At 48.7% G+C, this 19,710-nt stretch overlaps 1 protein-coding gene across 1 annotated transcript; it reads left to right on the forward strand.

The window, feature by feature from the left end:
• Positions 1-4,361: 4,361 nt before the first annotated feature.
• Positions 4,362-19,556, forward strand: mki67 (marker of proliferation Ki-67). The gene is made up of 19 exons (XM_048245518.1): positions 4,362-4,491; positions 5,099-5,208; positions 5,675-5,756; positions 5,952-6,067; positions 6,222-6,294; positions 6,772-6,832; positions 6,960-7,814; positions 8,046-8,284; positions 8,760-9,285; positions 9,638-9,774; positions 10,402-10,576; positions 10,760-10,894; positions 11,124-11,875; positions 12,203-12,263; positions 12,704-15,333; positions 15,818-15,863; positions 16,005-16,589; positions 16,688-18,568; positions 18,871-19,556. Exons 2-19 carry the CDS (start codon positions 5,120-5,122, stop codon positions 18,954-18,956), a joined length of 8,529 nt encoding a protein of 2,842 aa, XP_048101475.1. The 5' UTR covers positions 4,362-4,491; positions 5,099-5,119; the 3' UTR covers positions 18,957-19,556.
• Positions 19,557-19,710: the final 154 nt, after the last annotated feature.

The raw sequence follows: 19,710 nt of genomic DNA on the forward strand, positions 1-19,710 counted from the left end.
AAGCTAACAGCTTTCTATTAGGATCTAGTTTGTTAGTTACCGCTTTGTCATAACTCCCCTGATGCATTTTGCATTTAGAATAGCCAGAGCGTATATCTCAATCAATCGAAAATTAAAACAATATCGGGTGCCTATGGACTAGGCTGGGTGAACCAAGCCAGATCTGCCCGCTATTTATTTTTGATTTCTTAAAAGATTGAGCTTGGTCTGATGAAAGCCAGACTAGCCATGGACCTCAGTTAAACAATGCAAGGGAACATGAATCAGCCTATATTTGCACTAACAATAACGGACAAAAGCTCTTTCAACTTTGGGTCGCTAAAATGTGTATGAACAGTCTAGCACGCATTTCATCAAGGCCCATTTGGACATGTCAGTTATTTGCACTACTGGTTAGATGTAAAACAGCATTTCGCTTCAGACTAGGCTACTGTTACTTAATTTGTGCATTAACAATAACGTTTCAGACTACTGTTACTTAATTTGTGCATTGACAATAAAGTATTACATGAACTAAAGATGACTAAAATCTTATGTAGAAGAAGAAACATTCACAAAAAAATCCATCCATCCAAAAAATGACCTTTGTTTTGATAGCTGTTGAAAAACGGCATGGAACTGACAGAGATGTTTTGTTTAAAAATACATTAAAAAAAAAATAAAAAAAAAAACAACATTATGCTGATACCTTTTGCTTTTCCCAAATACAATGTAGCCTACAGGTGTAAGTGACCTTTCATCAATCCAGTTGCAATGGATGAACTGTGATGAACTGCCCTACTTGTGATTGTTTAGAGATGTTAAAGGTTTTATAACAATTCTACATCTTCTTTGGCTATTCTACAATCTATTCACCTTTTCAGCACCAGTAGGGTACTTTCTGTGCAGCTGCACACACACACTCAGGCATGCCAAACAAGCATACACAAAAAGTTTCAAGAGTGGGGATGGAGTAAAATATGGAGACAAATTGAAGTGTGATTTATTTTCGCGGAACGGATGTACAGGACTGAGCGGCGGTCATATTTTGTACCGCTATGCGGTACATCTAGTTATTTTCTTGGCTCGAGTCCTGCATGGGTGGATGTATGTCATGCAGGAGGGAAGAGGAGTCCTAAACATGCGCTCAGTTGAGCGCACCACCTGCTTTGGCATGGCATTGTGGTCTTTCTGAGAACTGTTTGCACACCACACAGTGATACATCGAGTCAATATACTCTCTTTGGCCCCAGTATAATAAAGGTTTTAAATTCACTTTTGGGGACCCAATTTGTAGTTGTCATAGGTGGCACATCCATTGTTTGGCCTTTCTAACCTGAGCTTGGACGGGAGCTCAAGAGTTTATACTGAGACATAACCGTCCCAGCCAAAAAAACATGGAATTAACCTGCAGGACCCTGAGATGTCCTGAAAGTCAGGAAAATTGCAGTTGTCTGCCTTGTAAATAAAAAAACATAATCCCCAATACTTTCGTATACATATAGGCCATAGCCTCCTGACTGACCCTGGGCAGGTGTGGACCTGCGGTTGATTATGGAGCTGAAAGGGCATGCATATTGTGCCTGTCACTAGCAGGGACAACATAGCTCTGCACAGTCTTCCGATGCCAAAAGTGCAAACTGGTGCTGTCTAGAAGAAAGTAGCGCATTTATTTATATAGCAGCACATTTTATTTTCTGACACATTGACTACTACTCAAAACGCTTCACACACAGACAAAAACATAAACATCATGATTCCATGGGCAATGTTGTCGCTTCACACACAGACAAAAACATAAACATGATGATGATTCCATGGGCAATGTTGACTCTCCTGGCATGTTCTGTACAGAAGGAGACCGCACACTCTAGCAACTGCCAATAGTTTCGGCCTATATGGCCTTTCTCAATCTTAGAATAGGCCTAAGGCACGTGAGCTGCTATAGAATAACTGCCAATAGTTTCGGCCTATATGGCCTTTCTCAATCTTAGAATAAGGCATGTGAGCTACTATAGAGTATGCGGTCTCCTGTTCAGAATATTACGTATCCTGTGACCAGCACCTCTTGGCATGAACACACACAGCATGGTCAAAGGTCCTTGATTACTAACTTCAACCCTCTTTAGGTATGGTGTTCTTGAGAGGTAATGGTCTTTGGTTTGGGAAAACCCTTATAAATTATATATTTAAGTTGTTATAAATTCAGACACACAGGCTCCCCAGTTACATTGCTACAAACAATAGTACAGGCTGAAAACATACTACAACAGTGTCATTATTCAATTCCCATAACTTGGATGGGGGCCTGGGCTTTGCTTTGCTAGTTTTATGGGATCAGAGGCTAAATATAATCAGGCTTATGCTCAGGATACCTTTTTACCACAGTGCTTTAGATTTTGGGAGCCTACGCTTTAAATTCTGCACCGTTACCCTATAAATCTTGCTTGAGAAATAGTCCCACATTTCTGACACGTTTCATGGATCTCACTTTTAATGGCACACCGCTTCACAAACATCCATCTGCAACGATCAGCAATTAGGGTCAGGAAAACACTCCTTTGTTCCACCTTTGTAGATCTCTCAGCAAAGGCACGTAAGATCACTCATTTACATAAAACGACCACTTATGTCATGCACCAGGCCTGAAATGACTTTTCCTCAGTGGTCCATTGTTGGTGGAATGAGTTGCCTAGTGCTCTCCGTTCCTGTGATATAGTTTTGGGTCTTTCAAGAGGGGTCTTAATTAAGGCATATCTGTTCAACATGCACTTAGTTTATTAAGCGTTTCTTATGCGTTATCTTTGTGGAGACCGGGGACAGTTGCAACAGGGGATGGTTGCAACGTGTCAATTTTCTCCAATCAGAAACAAGGTAGAGTGATGACACTCACACTGCATATGCTCAGTTGGATGCCCCCCTTAGCAGAGAAAAAGCAAGGAGATTCCTGAACTGCTCCAGGATTTATTGTAAAAAAACAGTGTTTTAGGTATGAAAGTATTTATTTTCTTGAGCTTTGTTTCTGTTAAACTGCTGTCACTGTTTTTGTGATTCAGCTCAAACTTATATGATTTAAATGAGTGAAATGTTAACTTTAAGCTACTATGGTTAGCATGTGTCAAGGTCCCCTTGTTTAGCTAGCACATGAGGTTTTATCATGGCTGACAGGAAAGGGGACAGTTGCAACAACTGTTGCAACTGTCCCCGTACAGTCCCGTACAATGCATACATATGATCATATAAAATATATATTTTTAAAAACATGTTTTACATGACAATAGTCTAAATAAAAGTGAATTGCCTCCCAAATTGTTCCATTCTTCCTATGTCACTAAAGTCCTACTGTATTTTATATCAATTTCAATATTTGACATCTGCACATAAGGCCTACTCATCTAGACAAATCTATAATTGTCATCTAATCAAAGCTGGTGAATAAATAACACTGTAATATTATTATTATATATAACTTACATAACTTGTATTTACATACAAAAATAATCATTTTGCTGCACTGACATATATTGTAATATATTGTATTTTTAACATGTTGCAACCATCCCCAAACAATGTTGCAACTGTCCCTGGGCCCGGGGTCAGTTGCAACATCTGACTCCTTACATTCAAATGCAAATTGTGAAAAATGTAGATTCTGTAATTATCTTTAAATGGTTTAGACTATTAACAGACATATGTAAGTGTATTGTATAAAAAATTGGTTTGTCTAATCCAAACCGTCTCTGAGTAACAGAGCCAAATGCAAAAAGCGTTGCAACTGTCCCCGGTCTCCCCTATAGTAGCCTATTTATTTTCAGGCTTGATTGACATTGTTGTTTATTGTTGCTCTTGTCCTTGGTGTAGGCAAGTAACCAACTTTTTAAATTGTTTACTGTTAAATGTAACTATTGTATTGTATTGTTGTTGCTGCTAAATATCATAATCATAACCATAACCAAATTATTGGCGATCGAATATCCAGTGTTTGTAGCAAAGATTCTTGAGCGAGAATCTTAGGTTTGTAGTTTTTGTATTTTAGAACAAATCATTTTTCAAATTACTACGGCATTCCCCTTTATGATATGGATTGGCTGTCAGAGTTGCATACATTATGACGCTAGCCAATGGTTGGGCTTCGCGCGGAATTTCAAATGTTTTTTTCAAATCAAAAGAAGTTGTATGCCTCAGATCCCTCCGCAGAGTACTACACAGACTAAATAGTTCCCCGTTTGAGTTGTTAATTTAATATATCCAACGACATAAATAAACGCATTTCTAAATAATGTGTGTTTTAGCTGTAGTGTTAAAATATTCAGTATAACCCTTCCTGGTTAAAATGTTATAACATGTGCTGGCGGAGGGATATACACTTTTCATTCACACGCTGCCAGTAGTGTGTCCAGCGATGTCCCTTTACACGGTCCCTGTGTAGAAATTCGGATAAACAGAGCGGAGTATCGGACAGCAGCCACCAGGCATGGTGGACACAGAAGTAACTTTAATATAACAAATAAGGTCAGTATTTCGAAAAGACGTTTATCCTTCTTGGTGTTTTCAGCAAAATGTGCTGTGTAATTTGCGATAGAAATCTAGTCTATAGCCAGCTGAAATTTTCACCACGCCGAACGTTGGGAACATAACCATTGCTAACGTTAAGTAATGCTTTTGCTAGTCCATATGTTCATTTTAATTGTCAAGGTTTTACGTTAGGTACATGATACGAGTAGTGACCAATGATCTCAGAAACCTGTTGGCGTATCCTAATGTTAAACGATAGCCTAGTGTTTTTTTTTAGATGCATGTTAACTTAGCGATGCCTTCAGGTCAGCACAGCAATAAAAGGACGTAACGGTATCGCACACTGGAGGCTAATCGTCAACAACATTTTGCTCAACTTGAGTTGAACGAGTTGACATTTGCTCCAGATGGTTGAGTTATACAGTAAAGCTGACCTAGGTTATCCCCAAGTTTTACGTTACGGCATGGGCAACGTGGTTAGCTGCACTTTTGTGGCCTAGTCTGAATATTTTGTCATGTCAGACACTATGAAACAATTTGTGGAGTAAACCCTGTCAGTGACTCGATTAAGCAAACACCCAGTAAAATGTTTTTTCTCTCTCAGGTAAGTTAAGTCACCCAGAAGATGCCTCTTCACGGGAAAATAGTTGTCATCCGGAGAGGCGGCGGGGATGGCACTGAATTTCCCCTCACGGCGGCATGTCTGTTTGGAAGGTGAGTGCTTTTGCTTTGATTCAACTTGGCGTTTCTTTGCGTTGCTGTACATCTGTAAGACAATGCTGATACTTTGTCATTGAATACAAACGAGTCGTGTGGTTTGACATGTACTTATGAAAACAGCAGCGCATAAATCCCACGCGGAAATGGCTGAGGTGATGAGGTTGTACAAGGTAGCACAGGCGGGCTTTTTTGTTTCTGACGTTAAGAGTAGACGTAACCACGTTTTTCTACAGGGAACCAATCACCTTTTTTGTACAATCTGGATGGTGTACTTGTCATGCCTTGTCTTTTGTGCTAGACCAATCATGAATGCCTTTGTCTAAAAGAGAGATCAGCTCAAGCGTGTATTCGTTACCAAAACTGCATATAGGAAAATAACCTTTGTTTAGTCTTTACTACTGTCATGACATGTCTGCTGATGATGGCAATGAAACTTAACGTCTCATTAATCCTCTTCCAGAAAAATAGATTGTGACATTCGTATTCAGCTGCCCCAGGTGTCTAAAGAACATTGCAGGGTTGAGATAAACGAGAATAAAGAGGTAAACCACTGTTTCCAAATGTAACTACATGCACCTATGCCACATCTCTATTAGCTAAATTTACCTATGCCACATCTCTATTAGCTAAATGCACCTATGCCAAATCTCTATTAGCTAAATGCACCTATGCCAAATCTCTATTAGCTAAATGCAGTGTTAACAATTTTGTATGTTTTGTGTGTTGTGATGTTTCAGGTTGTCTTGACCAATTTGAGTTCAGTTAACCCCACTTGCATCAATGGTGTGCCTATGCAGCAGTCTGAACGACTGAAGGACGGCGATGTATTTACCATTATCGATCGCTCTTTTAGGTAAGATGATCATCTGAGCTTCTGGAGAAATCTATGTAATGCTGATGATGGTTCAACTTAATTTCGCCCCTTGCACTCACACAGTTTGGGTAGAAGGCCTTCGCCTCATTTCCATGAATTCTTCAATGAGATTTTTTTTTTTTTGGATCTCCAGGTTTGAAGCTCCTCCTCCACCCACTCCAAAGAAAAAGAGGGTGTCTACGTCAGGAAAGGGAGAAACTCTTCAGGTACGTTGTGTGTTAGATTCTCTTCATATGTAAAATATAAACACGTTCCTCTGTGTGGCTAAATGTATAAGAGAAACTCTTGTCAGATGTCTTACCATAACTTATGACTGACTGCTTGTACACCTGTCTGCTGTACTTGAAGAACAAGTTAACTAAGCTAGTGTAAGGTCAAGTCTGCTGTAATTGCATTAGAACAAGTTAACTATCTAGTGCAAGGTCAAATCTGCTGTAATTGCATTAGAACAAGTTAACTAAGCTAGTGTAAGGTCAAATCTGAAATCTGTTGTTAAAACAGTTTGTTGAGATTATGACTAGTATCTTTAGATAATAATTCTAGTAACTGGAAAGACTGGATGTGTACATGCTCATTTTAGCACTGATCTGTGCTCTTGGTTGTGGTGACATTTTCACCTGCTTTGAGGTGAATCAGAAAAGGCTGTCCTTCAAACTTTAAAAAATACGAAAATGTGTTTTTAGGTTTTACAAGAACATCAAGGAAGAGATTCATCAGCTGAGAAAAAGTCCATCTCGGCCTCTGGTAAGTATTCATTCTTTGTTCATTCTGTTTTCTGGGGCATTTGCTTAAGTCTAATGTAACCATGAACAATCATTAACCATCATTTATCATATAATAATGTGAATTGTTTTGGTTGTGCCTTGCACAGACTCCTGTCTGAAAGATGGATCCAAAATTGCCAACTCCATGGCCCAAACAGTGGAGGCAACCAAGGAGATGGTCACTATGGACACGACCAAATCCGGCAAAGATGCCCAGTCTCCTTTCTCTGAGCTGTATCAGATGATCAAGCAAGATCTGGACCCCAAGTCTCCATGGAAGAGCTCTGGGGGTCAAGGCAAAACTCCACTGTCCAAGCGTAACTCGCGAAAGCCAGCGACGCCCAAGGTCTCAGACGAGGATGCCTCCACGCCCGTGGACGTCAAAGGCACTCCGCAGAAGACGAAGACTGCCCTGCCGGCCACACCGGCAGAGAAAGAGGCCGCCTCCGTAGCCACGACGCCCAAGTCGGCGCAGAAGAAACGCAGATCAGTGGGTCAGCCCGACGCGGGACCAGAACCAGCTGCGGCATGCGCGTCGGAACAGCCGGCCGCTGTGGAGGAAACGTCCCAGCAGGCCGATGCTCCGGCAGCACCGGTGACCCCTGGCACCCCAGGGACGAAGAAGCGCTCGTGCCCCAGCACCCCCACTCCGGCCTCGGGGAAGAAGAGCCTGCCGCAGACGCCCCAGAAGTTCAGCGCAGACGAGGTGGTCCAGCAGATCCTGTCCGACCCCCAGAGCGCTGAGAAGCCCAGCAAGCCTCCAAAGTCTCCCAAGAGAAGGAGCAGCGCCACCGCCAAACCGGACCCCTCCCCGGTGGAGGTCACTGCGAGTGCCCCTGCCGAGGCGTCCCAGGAAGTGAAGCAGTCGCCCAGGACCTCCCCCAGGGCCAACGCAGGCCAGAGGCTCAGGGTGCAGGACGTGCTGCAGCAGATCGAGCTGTCCACGCCATCAAGGACCAAAGGTGAGGACGCGCCTGGCAACAGCAACAGGGGCCCTCATTTAAACGCAGGGCAAAGTGCAATGCCAGTTGTAATCATATGCGTCTTTCCAAATGTAATGCTGAATGGGAAATCGTCTTTGTTTTGAGCCTTGAGCTGATGTAGTAGAAAAACTGATATGCAGTTGTTCTCATGTTGTATTCGATTCCACTTCAGTTCCAACTTTTGGAATAAATGTGTGTGTTTCTCCTCAGGCGACAAGCCCTCGTCCAGCAAGAAGCGTAAGAGTGGGGACCTCGACGGACCCACCCCACTGGCCAAGAAGAAGCGCGTGTCCTTCGGTGGTCAGCTGAGCCCGGAGCTGTTTGACAAGCGGCTGCCCCCCGACTCCCCACTCCGCCGCGGTGCCACCCCACGCCGCTGCAGCCTGGGCGCCGCACTCGTCCACACGCCCAAGTCTCTGCTCCGCAGGGCCTCCATGGGCCTCACGCAGGTACAAGAGCACGCGCCCCACACATGGAATAATATACCACACATACATGAGCACGCCACGCCATACACAGGGAATGTCGCTGTTGCATGAAATAATATAAAACACACACGAACATGCCGCCCCATACACAGGGAGTGGCGCTAAATCATATGCCACATGTGAGCACACAGCCCTGTACACAGGGAACGGCGGTTTGGGAACATAACTGTGGGGCTAAATCATATGGTCTATGGTGTGCGCGCACAGGTTAAAGCATACAGCTCCCACACAGAACACCAGTGTGGTTCTAGATCACATGCTCAGTCATGTGCTCAGAGTTGTTTGAGAGCGAGAGCATTACATTAAAGTAGTTATTTTGTCAACTTTATTATGAATTAAATATTGTTTAGATAAATACTGTTGACTGTTCATTTTGTGTTTTATTGAACATTATACAAGAAATTAAAACTTTGATATGTTTACTTTATGTGAGCAGAGTCGGAGGCTTGGAGAGACCATCCTGGAAAGCCCCAAAGCCAAAGCAAGTCCTGTGAAAAAAGCCAAGACTCCCTCGCCGGCAAAGAAATCTCCCAAAGCCAAGACTCCATCTCCTAGAAAGCAAGCGGGCACTCCTACCAAGAAGTCGGCTGCCGCCACCACCTCGCCCAAACGTCAGTCTCCTGCCAAGCAGAAGAGTCCCGCAAAAGCAGACCAACAAACCCCCAAAGGCAGGAAGTCTCCTTCCCCCGCCAAAGAGAAGTCCCCAGCGGGCAAAGCCAGTCCTGCCAGTTCTCCTTCCTCAGGTCGGAGGTCACCTAGCCAGACGCCCACCGTGTCGGGCCGCTTCTCCATCTCCCGCATCAGCACACCGTCGCCCCAGCCTGAGAGCGCCACGCCGAAGATCCCCCTGAAGAGGAGGAGCATCAAGGAGTCCGCCAAGAAGACCTCCAGGAAGAGCCTGGGCAAGGCCACGCTGGACGGCATCCGCAGACGCAGCGGAGCGTCCAGGGCCAACCTCAAAGGTGGGTTTTCTTTCTTTCTTTCTTTCTTTCTTTCTTTCTTTCTTTCTTTCTTTTCTCTAACAATTCAATACGCTTTATTGGCTTGGCATAAAATAGTGTTTTTGTCGAGAAACAGAAACCCACACGCATGCTCCCTCTCTCCCCATACTTCACAACGTCTTTTTTTTTTAAATCCTTTTTAACAGACTTGCTCATCTGTCCATCCGTCTTGGTCAGTTTTTCATGTAGTTTTGTAACAATATGCAATACGGCTCTATCAATATGCATCAGTGGATATGTTATGCTTTGTAGTATGTGTTTTATTAATGTAACTTAAGAGGTTAATTTTCCTGTGTTGTGGTTCTGTTTGAAGTGGTGAAGTCCTTTGCGGATATTGTGAAGTTTGGCCAAACCAAAACCCAGACCGAGGTTGCTGCCAAGAAGCCAGCCGCTAAAGTCAAAGTGGCGAAGAAGGCTGTGGCAACAAAACCGAAGACCCCAAAACCGAAGGTAATGTGATGGGACTCCACTCTCTTGTTAACTTTAAACCAGTTTTTCAAACACTAGAATCAAATAGCAGAATCACTAGAATCTAAACCAGTTTTTCAAACACTAGAATCTAAACTGTATATTAAGGGGTTGTTTTACCATAATTTTCCAACTATTAGTAGCAGTTTATACACTGATTTTGCACATTTTCTTCAGCTATGAGGTTAATACACAGGGGCAGTTAATATCGTTTTGTTTTTTTAACTTGCATATAACACTTCTGCAGCTTATACACAATGTGGCTAATACACAAGAAAAAGAATGTATTTCTACATATTTGTGACTGGATTTAAAGCATATCTTGCACATATTTAAGACTTTTGTTATGAAGCCAATGTACAATCCATACTTATAATGGTGGTGATTAGTGAGGTTCCACCTTCTGTAAAGAGCTTTGGGTGCCTTGATAAAGTGCTATTCGAATGCAAGCTGCTGGTGTTGTTGATCAGATCTGTTTAACTCTTGTTGTAGACTCCAGCCAGGTGGCTGCAGGAGCAGCACACCAGCACTGGCCACACACACACACACACACACAAGCATGAATGCATGCTGCTGGTGTTGATCAGATCTATTTAACTCCTGTTGTAGACTCCAGCTAGGCGGCTGCAGGAGCACACCAGCACTGGGCATGCCAACTCTCCTGCCACCATCGTAGTGGGCAGGGCCCAGCTCAGGGCTGCGCAGGTGGCATGCGGCGCCCCGAAGATGGTGCCCAACGTCGCCCTTGCCAGGATCGACATGAAGATGGACGAGGATTTCTCAGGTACATGAAGCGTTTGAGTGACTGACTTGCAGTTCTGGCCTGACACGTGTTTGCTTGGGGGCCTGCGGAAGCTTTTTGAGATGCACTGTACACCATTAACAATTCTGTGTGTCATGTAGGTTTTTATGTTTCCTCCTTAATAATCTTGATTTTCCTCGTCCTTTGTTGTATTATTGCTTTCAGGGGTTTCAGATATCTTTAAAACTCCCGCAAACCACAAGCAAAGAGCATCCAGCAGAAAGCGCGTCATCCCTGGCACTCCTCTGCTGTCGGCCCCTACGGCTGAGCTGTCTCTGATGAAAACTCCGGAGGAGACTGGTGAGTAGTCCGCACCACTGGCCTCCTTTCGCCATCACAAATCTTAATCCTAGGAGGGCAGATAAAATGATCAAAAGTAATATTCTGGAAACTAGGAGATGAATATAAATTTAAGTATATTCTGGTTCTGGGTGCAATGCTGTTAAATAATTCTGTCTTAGTAGTGTTCAAGTAAAAGACTATATTAGCAGAATAATGGCTTATTGTTAAAGTAACACTGTTTTCCTAGGTGAGATGGTGGTGTCTCCCCTGAGCGTGGCGTCCACTGCCAAGCGTAGTGGCTACAACAGCGAAGCGGTCAACCGCTTCCTTCAGGACGAACAGGAAGCCAGCTTCGTTGCCGAGGAGACCAGTTTTGTCACCGAGGACACGATGTCTGCAGGACAAGATGAACCCTCTGATGCGTCAGTGACCCAGACACCTGGTCAGAAGGCCGAGCCTGCCGCCGCCACCTGCCTCACCGGAGTCAAGCACATCCTCAAGACCCCCAAACAGAAGGCCGAGCCCGTGGAGGACCTGAGAGGCAAGCTGCTCAAGACTCCGCGACAGCCCAAAGCCCCCCAGGAGATGTGTCTGACCGGCGTGAAGGAGCTGCTCAAGACCCCCAAACAGAAGGCCACCCCTGTGGAGGACCTGACGGGCATCCAGAGGATTACCAAGACCCCCAGAGAGAAGTGCGACAGCCCGGTGTTGTGTGCGGCCGCCCTGAAGAGGCTGGTGAAGACCCCGAGGCAGAAGGCCGAGCCGGCCGAGGAAGACCTCTCGGGAGTCAAGCACCTCCTGAAGACCCCAAAGACGAGAGGAGAGCCCGTCCAGGAGAAGTTTGGCCTCAGCAAGCTCATGAAGACGCCCAGGCAGAAGGGAGCTGCAGCCGTAGAGGACATCGGAGGCCTGGAGGAACTAATGCAGGAACCAGAGGAGCCCGAGGAACTAATGCAGGAACCAGAGGAGCCCGAAACACGCATCACAGAGGCTGTTGAGGTAATGGCTTCTTGGTGTATAGTCGTCATCATGCCCCCCGGTCTGGAGCATCATCATGTTTTATGTTTTATTTTATGTATTATGAAAATGTTTGTTCACAACATATAAATATTTTGTGTTTTTTTTTTTTTTTTTTTTTTTTTTTTTTCTTTGCTTGATAATAGAGCCTGGTGTAATGGGCAGTATGTTTTTAAAAGGAGCTGATCGATGCACTGCACTCCTCACTGAAGGCATGATTACTTAGTCTTGATTAATAAGGGAAAGGAATATGTGCCTGTTCCACCTTTTTCAACACAACTCCTAAACTCCATTGATCCGTGCCTGCAGGTCCAGGAGGCCGTGGCTGCTCCAGAGTGTGCTGCTGAGGAGCTGCCCGAGGCCCTTGAAGGTGAGCTAATGCTTTATATGAATCACAATTAGGTCCCAAAAACATTTGTGCATTAAAATGGGTCGTAACAAACGTTTATGCATTAGAATGAGGTCTTTAAAAAAAAAAAAAAAAAAAAAAAACGTTTATGTGTTTTAACATTTGGTTTCTAAAAAGCTTTATATTTTACAACAAAGTTTCTGAGTTACAGTTAGGGATGTAGGTTGACTTGTTTGGTTTAGCTGAGAGCAAGAGAAAATTATGAGTGTAGAAAACAATATAACCAGATACTTTTCAGATACATGAACACACTACTGTATTGGCTAGTTGCACAAACACACTACTGTACTGGCTAATTGCACGAAAGGCTCTCGGTGAATGTAATTAGTATCTACAGGACCGGTTGGGTGTTGCACCTAGTGAATCGGCACGTTACGATGTGCTGATTCGGCGATGTGTAGTCACGGCCTCAGAGGAGCTGGTGGAGGCCGACGTTGTCCAGGAGAAGGCACCAGAGGCCTCAGAGGAGCTGGTGGAGGCCGACGTTGTCCAGGAGAAGGCACCAGAGGCCTCAGAGGAGCTGGTGGAGGCCGACGTTGTCCAGGAGAAGGCACCAGAGGCCTCAGAGGAGCTGGTGGAGGCCGACGTTGTCCAGGAGAAGGCACCAGAGGCCTCAGAGGAGCTGGTGGAGGCCGACGTTGTCCAGGAGAAGGCACCAGAGGCCTCAGAGGAGCTGGTGGAGGCCGACGTTGTCCAGGAGAAGGCACCAGAGGCCTCAGAGGAGCTGGTGGAGGCCGACGTTGTCCAGGAGAAGGCACCAGAGGCCTCAGAGGAGCTGGTGGAGGCCGACGTTGTCCAGGAGAAGGCACCAGAGGCCTCAGAGGAGCTGGTGGAGGCCGACGTTGTCCAGGAGAAGGCACCAGAGGCCTCAGAGGAGCTGGTGGAGGCCGACGTTGTCCAGGAGAAGGCACCAGAGGCCTCAGAGGAGCTGGTGGAGGCCGACGTTGTCCAGGAGAAGGCACCAGAGGCCTCAGAGGAGCTGGTGGAGGCCGACGTTGTCCAGGAGAAGGCACCAGAGGCCTCAGAGGAGCTGGTGGAGGCCGACGTTGTCCAGGAGAAGGCACCAGAGGCCTCAGAGGAGCTGGTGGAGGCCGACGTTGTCCAGGAGAAGGCACCAGAGGCCTCAGAGGAGCTGGTGGAGGCCGACGTTGTCCAGGAGAAGGCACCAGAGGCCTCAGAGGAGCTGGTGGAGGCCGACGTTGTCCAGGAGAAGGCACCAGAGGCCTCAGAGGAGCTGGTGGAGGCCGACGTTGTCCAGGAGAAGGCACCAGAGGCCTCAGAGGAGCTGGTGGAGGCCGACGTTGTCCAGGAGAAGGCACCAGAGGCCTCAGAGGAGCTGGTGGAGGCCGACGTTGTCCAGGAGAAGGCACCAGAGGCCTCAGAGGAGCTGGTGGAGGCCGACGTTGTCCAGGAGAAGGCACCAGAGGCCTCAGAGGAGCTGGTGGAGGCCGACGTTGTCCAGGAGAAGGCACCAGAGGCCTCAGAGGAGCTGGTGGAGGCCGACGTTGTCCAGGAGAAGGCACCAGAGGCCTCAGAGGAGCTGGTGGAGGCCGACGTTGTCCAGGAGAAGGCACCAGAGGCCTCAGAGGAGCTGGTGGAGGCCGACGTTGTCCAGGAGAAGGCACCAGAGGCCTCAGAGGAGCTGGTGGAGGCCGACGTTGTCCAGGAGAAGGCACCAGAGGCCTCAGAGGAGCTGGTGGAGGCCGACGTTGTCCAGGAGAAGGCACCAGAGGCCTCAGAGGAGCTGGTGGAGGCCGACGTTGTCCAGGAGAAGGCACCAGAGGCCTCAGAGGAGCTGGTGGAGGCCGACGTTGTCCAGGAGAAGGCACCAGAGGCCTCAGAGGAGCTGGTGGAGGCCGACGTTGTCCAGGAGAAGGCACCAGAGGCCTCAGAGGAGCTGGTGGAGGCCGACGTTGTCCAGGAGAAGGCACCAGAGGCCTCAGAGGAGCTGGTGGAGGCCGACGTTGTCCAGGAGAAGGCACCAGAGGCCTCAGAGGAGCTGGTGGAGGCCGACGTTGTCCAGGAGAAGGCACCAGAGGCCTCAGAGGAGCTGGTGGAGGCCGACGTTGTCCAGGAGAAGGCACCAGAGGCCTCAGAGGAGCTGGTGGAGGCCGACGTTGTCCAGGAGAAGGCACCAGAGGCCTCAGAGGAGCTGGTGGAGGCCGACGTTGTCCAGGAGAAGGCACCAGAGGCCTCAGAGGAGCTGGTGGAGGCCGACGTTGTCCAGGAGAAGGCACCAGAGGCCTCAGAGGAGCTGGTGGAGGCCGACGTTGTCCAGGAGAAGGCACCAGAGGCCTCAGAGGAGCTGGTGGAGGCCGACGTTGTCCAGGAGAAGGCACCAGAGGCCTCAGAGGAGCTGGTGGAGGCCGACGTTGTCCAGGAGAAGGCACCAGAGGCCTCAGAGGAGCTGGTGGAGGCCGACGTTGTCCAGGAGAAGGCACCAGAGGCCTCAGAGGAGCTGGTGGAGGCCGACGTTGTCCAGGAGAGGGCGCCAGAGGCCTCAGAGGAGCTGGTGGAGGCCGACGTTGTCCAGGAGAAGGCACCAGAGGCCTCAGAGGAGCTGGTTGAGGCCGAGGTCGCCCCCCTTCAGAGCGCCGAGGCCCCAGAGGAAGGCCAGCAGGCTGCAGCCATCGCTGACCTCGCGCAGGAACCCACGTCCGACGCTGCAGAGGTACCAGACGAGGCTGTTCCATCCGAGCCAGAGCCCCTCGTCCTGGAGGAAGTGGCTACGCCTGCCAGAGGAAGACGTAGAAAGCTGATGGACGAGGACGCGGCGGCGAGCACTCCTCAGGCAAGCCCAGCCAGGGCCACGAGGGGAGGCAGGACGCCCAGACTGCTCCAGCAGGACGCGGTGAAGACCACGCCGAGGAGAGGGAGGGAACCCAAACAGGTGTTGGCCGAGGAGCAGCTCAGTGAGGAGGTGGTGGTTGCCGCAGCTGAAGAGCCAGTCGGAGTAACTGCCCCAGCAGCTGAAGAGGTCAAATCTGTGGTGGCAGAGGTCACTGAACCCAAACAAGGAGAAACTGTTGAGGTACAAAAACATTATTTCTGATTTCTGACAAAACGATTTACTTATACCAAGCTTATAAGACTTTAAAGGTGCCATGTGTAATGTCCGCCAAAAAAATCAATTCATACTCCACATTCCATAAAAGATTGGGGCAGTAAACCTCCAGAAAGCGAGTTGGTCTACCCTAGAGTAATAACCAAGACACGTGTATTGCATTTTGGCTGGCGGTTATGTTGCCCGCATACCGCCTCCCATGGCTGAAACTGGAATTATGACACCTGTCGGGCTGTGGCTAGTAATTTAGCATGCTAATTCAGGTTGATATCTCTGCAGCACTATACCTTGTCATTTTTTTTAATGACCTCATCGCCCTTATTTCTTCTCATTCTTTTGATGCGTGTAGCTCATTTTTTGGATATTTTTACCTCAATTCTTACACATGGCACCTTTTTAAAACAGACATGATTCAGATCGTTTTGTAAAATTGTTGATTTATTCCATTCAGATCCTAGAGGCAGTGAGTGCTCCTGAATGTGCTGCTGAATCATCTGGTAAGTCATTCATGTTTTTATTTATTTGTTTGTTTGTTTGCTTATTTATTTAAAAATCTTCGTAATTGAATACAGATTAACACCCACTACAACAAGTCTCAAATAATGACTGTCCTATTCCTTTGTGTTAATTGTATGTAGAGCTCACGGTTGCATCAGTGGAGGACCAGGAAGCCATCGCTCCAGTGGAGGACCAGGAAGCCATCGCTCCATCGGAAGATGTCCAAGCCAGCGAGGCCGAATCCACAGAGCCGGCAGCTCTTGCAGAGGGCTCAGCGGAGCCCGGGGAAGCGGAGGCTGCTCCAGTGCAGGCGGGCGACACGCCGGCGACCGATGCCATCGCTGAAGCCAGTCAGGACCTGCCAGAGCCTGCGCCACAGGAGGCGCCCGCCCCTGCTAAAGGAAGACGACGACGGAAGCTGGTCGAAGAGGTTCCCGTGGCGAGTCCCTCCAGGGCGAAGAGAGGAAGAGTGCCCAAGAAGTTGCAGGAGGAGGGCGCCGAGGCCAAGCCGAGGAGAGGCCGCAAGGCCAAGCAGGACTCTACAGAGCAGGCGGAGGACCAGGCCAGCGAGGTAGCAGTGGCCGCCGCATCGGAGCCTGTCGAGGCGCCTGCGCCAGCAGAGGAGGCGGTTGCATCCCCTGAGCCAGCTGCCGTGTCCGAGGCCGCCGATGCTCAGGAAGAGTCTGCTGTTGCCGTCGCCCCGAAGACCACCAGAGGGCGCCGAGGCAGACAGCCAAAAGCCGCCGCAGCAGTGGAGGAGGTTGCCATGCCAACTGTCGAGCCTGAGGTCGAGCAGCCCGCTGCCGGTGGGTCGGGCGAACAGGTGGAAGCCAAGGGCCACCCGAAAGCCGCCCCAGCACTGAAGCTTCTGAACTTGCGGCAGCTCCGGTTGAAGAACCAGCAAAGCCTGCAGCTGCCAAGCCTGTGCGTGGACGCAGAGGCAAACAGGCCGCTGCCCAAGTGGAAGAAGCCGAAGAAGTTACGGATAGCGAACCCAAAGCCGAAGTTAACGAGAAGCCCCAGGCTCCTGCTGCCAAGACCGGACGCGGTCGGAGAGGCAAACAGGCCACTGTTGAGGTTCCTGCCGAGACCAAGCCTGACGCCCAGCCTGAAGCAGACCGCACCACTGAAGAGCCGGAGAAGCCCCAAGCTAAGGTCACCAAAGCAGCACGCGGCCGCAAGGCTACGCAAGCTCCTGTTCAGGTGGAAGACGTGCCGGAGGAAAGTGCGACTGAAACCGCTGCAGAGCCTGTTGGTGCTGCACCTGCCGAGGTGGTGAAGTCTGGACGAGGCAGGAGGGCCAAGCAGGCACCTGCTCAGGTAGAGGAGGTTGCTGAGGAAAGCCAGCCTAGTGTTGAGCCTGCTGCTGAGGCCGAGCTTGCGGCTGCTGCTGCTGTAGCTGTCGAAGAACCAGCGAAACCCGTGGCTGCCAAAGCTGCACGTGGCCGTAGAGGCAAACAGGCGGCTGCCAAAGCGCTGGAGGAGGAGGTGGCCAAGGAAAGCGAACCCGAGGCTGAGGCTGAAGACCAAACCGCAGCCAAAGCTGAGGAGAAGCCCCAGGCTCCTGCTGCCAAGACTGGACGAGGCCGCAGAGGCAAACAGGCTCCTGCTCAGACCAGTGAGGTGGAGGCTGAAGTCCAGCCTGATGCAGAGCAGATCGCCGCCGCTGAGGAGCCAGAAGAGAAGCCTCAGATCAAAGCCGCCCGCTCAGGACGTGGACGCAAGACCAAGCCGGAACCGGAACCAGCGGCAGAGAGCGAGGAGCCCGAGACACCCGAGCCCGAACCTGTTGCAGAACCAGCCGAGGTGACTGAAGAGCAGGCTCCAGCTGTGAAGTCAGGGCGCGGTAGAAAGGCCAAGACTACACCTGCCCAGGTAGAGGCTGTAGAGGCTTCCGAGCCATTCATCGGCAACACCGAGGAGACGGTCAGCGACGCCGCCCCCGTCAAGAGAGGAAGAGGTAGAGTCGCCAGAAAGGGGAAGGCTGTGGAGAGCGACCCCAGCACCGGCCAGGCCGCGGACGCTGAACCCACCGAGAGCAAGGTCACCAAGAAGTCTGTTAACTGGAGCGCCGATCTGGTCGAGACCAAGTCGATCGGAGATGCTGAGCCCCATGTGGAGGAGCCTCAGAAAAAGAAGACGAAGCGCGGTGCGTCTGCCCTGCCCGCTGCAGACGCCACTGAGGACTCCTCCGCAGCTGCGGTGGTGAAGCCGGCGCTTAAGGGCAGAGGTGCCGCGAGAGGCCGAGGGCCGAAGAAAACCGCTGAATCGGTAGCGACAGAGGAGGAGGAGGCCAAGCCAGAGGATGCTGAGCCTGTTGCCAAGACGACAGGCAGACGAGGTAGGGTAGCGGCCACAAAGGAGGTTAAGCCTCAGCCAGACGAGGAAGTAGCCGCTCCTGCCCCAAAACGCGGAGCCAAGAGGAAAGAGACGGCCGAAGTGGAGACTGAGGCAGTGGCCGACGCTGCGTCTCCCCCCAAGAGGAGGCGAGGAAAGGCGGCTACACCGGAGGAGCCTCAGGCACCAGCCCCAGCCCCGGCCACCAAAGGGAAGAGGGGAGCCGCCAAGAAGGCAGAGGAGGCGGTCGCAGAGAGGAGCGAACCCGCCGCTAAGCCCGCCCCCAAAGCCGTCCAGGGGAAGAGGAAGGCGGTAGAGGCTGCGCCCACCCTGGGGGAGGAGCCAGTTTCAGCAGAGGCACCCAAAGGTTCGTATCTTTAGTCTCGCCAAATTGAGAACATTGCTATCCATATGTTTCTTTTTATCTCTAGGCTTCTTTTACTTGTAGACTTGTGGTCTAAATTGTCTATATTGCTATATTTGGTTAAACAGTTTTTGACCTAAAATGATACAAGAAAAAAATGCCACAAGTGCCAAATTCTGGGCTTTGTTTTTTTACTACTGTTGTTGTTGTTGTTGTTGTTGTGAGGGAGGCTGTTAGATTGTAGTTGGCCTTGTGGTCTAAGGTCTGACTCCAGGCTAATTTCCCAACGTGCTCCATTTCTCCAGCTGAGTCCAGTGGTGCCCGGGCGCGAGGCCGGACGCAGAAGGCGGCGGAGACCACCACCCCGGCCAGGCGCACCAGGAGGAAATGAAGCACTGAGTCCCCTAGGCAGCTGTAAATAATCCACACACGGGTTTTAAAAACGATATGCTTTTTTTATATATGTGTATTTTTTTAACTGGTGATTATGTTGACTTACAGATTATTTTTTTCGGTTTGTTTTCCTGTTGTGCTGGTGCATAGATTATTATTAGAACTTTTCAGACTAATATATCTATATATATGGACCTTTTTGTACCTTTTTGATGTATTTTATTGTGAGTGGTAGATTTAGATTTCCCTAATTGTTTACAAAAAGTGTGTATTTAGGACAAGGAAAAAAAAACTTCAGGGCAAATTGACTTCATATTGTCACAAAATGTTTGCTTTACTTGAACCAATAGCTAAAATGTTTTAAAAATGTCCAGATGTTCCATTTTAAATTACATTTCAAATGGAAAAGAGAAATTAAAATTGAGGAGTGAAAATGAATTGACATGCCAACCATGTGGAACGTTTTTACCCCAGCAGGCAGAAGCAGATTTGAACGTTTCAAATGTAAATATTTACTGTTAAGGCATCTATACCTGGTTCAACCATTGCAACCCTCTTGCAAAATCCATTTCACCAATAAAGTCATTATAATTCCTCAGTTTGTTGGGCGTTTTAAATAATTGTTCCAGCTATGTGTTTCCTCATGGAAATGTCAGTAGGCTACATGCCAGATTTTAGATCTTGGTTAGGTGTTAATTTAAGATTGATATCAACCCTACTTGGTCCTGGGTAACACTTTATTGAATATGATT

The sequence above is a fragment of the Alosa alosa genome, chromosome 6 (assembly GCF_017589495.1).
Source record: "Alosa alosa isolate M-15738 ecotype Scorff River chromosome 6, AALO_Geno_1.1, whole genome shotgun sequence".
NCBI lineage: Eukaryota > Metazoa > Chordata > Actinopteri > Clupeiformes > Clupeidae > Alosa > Alosa alosa.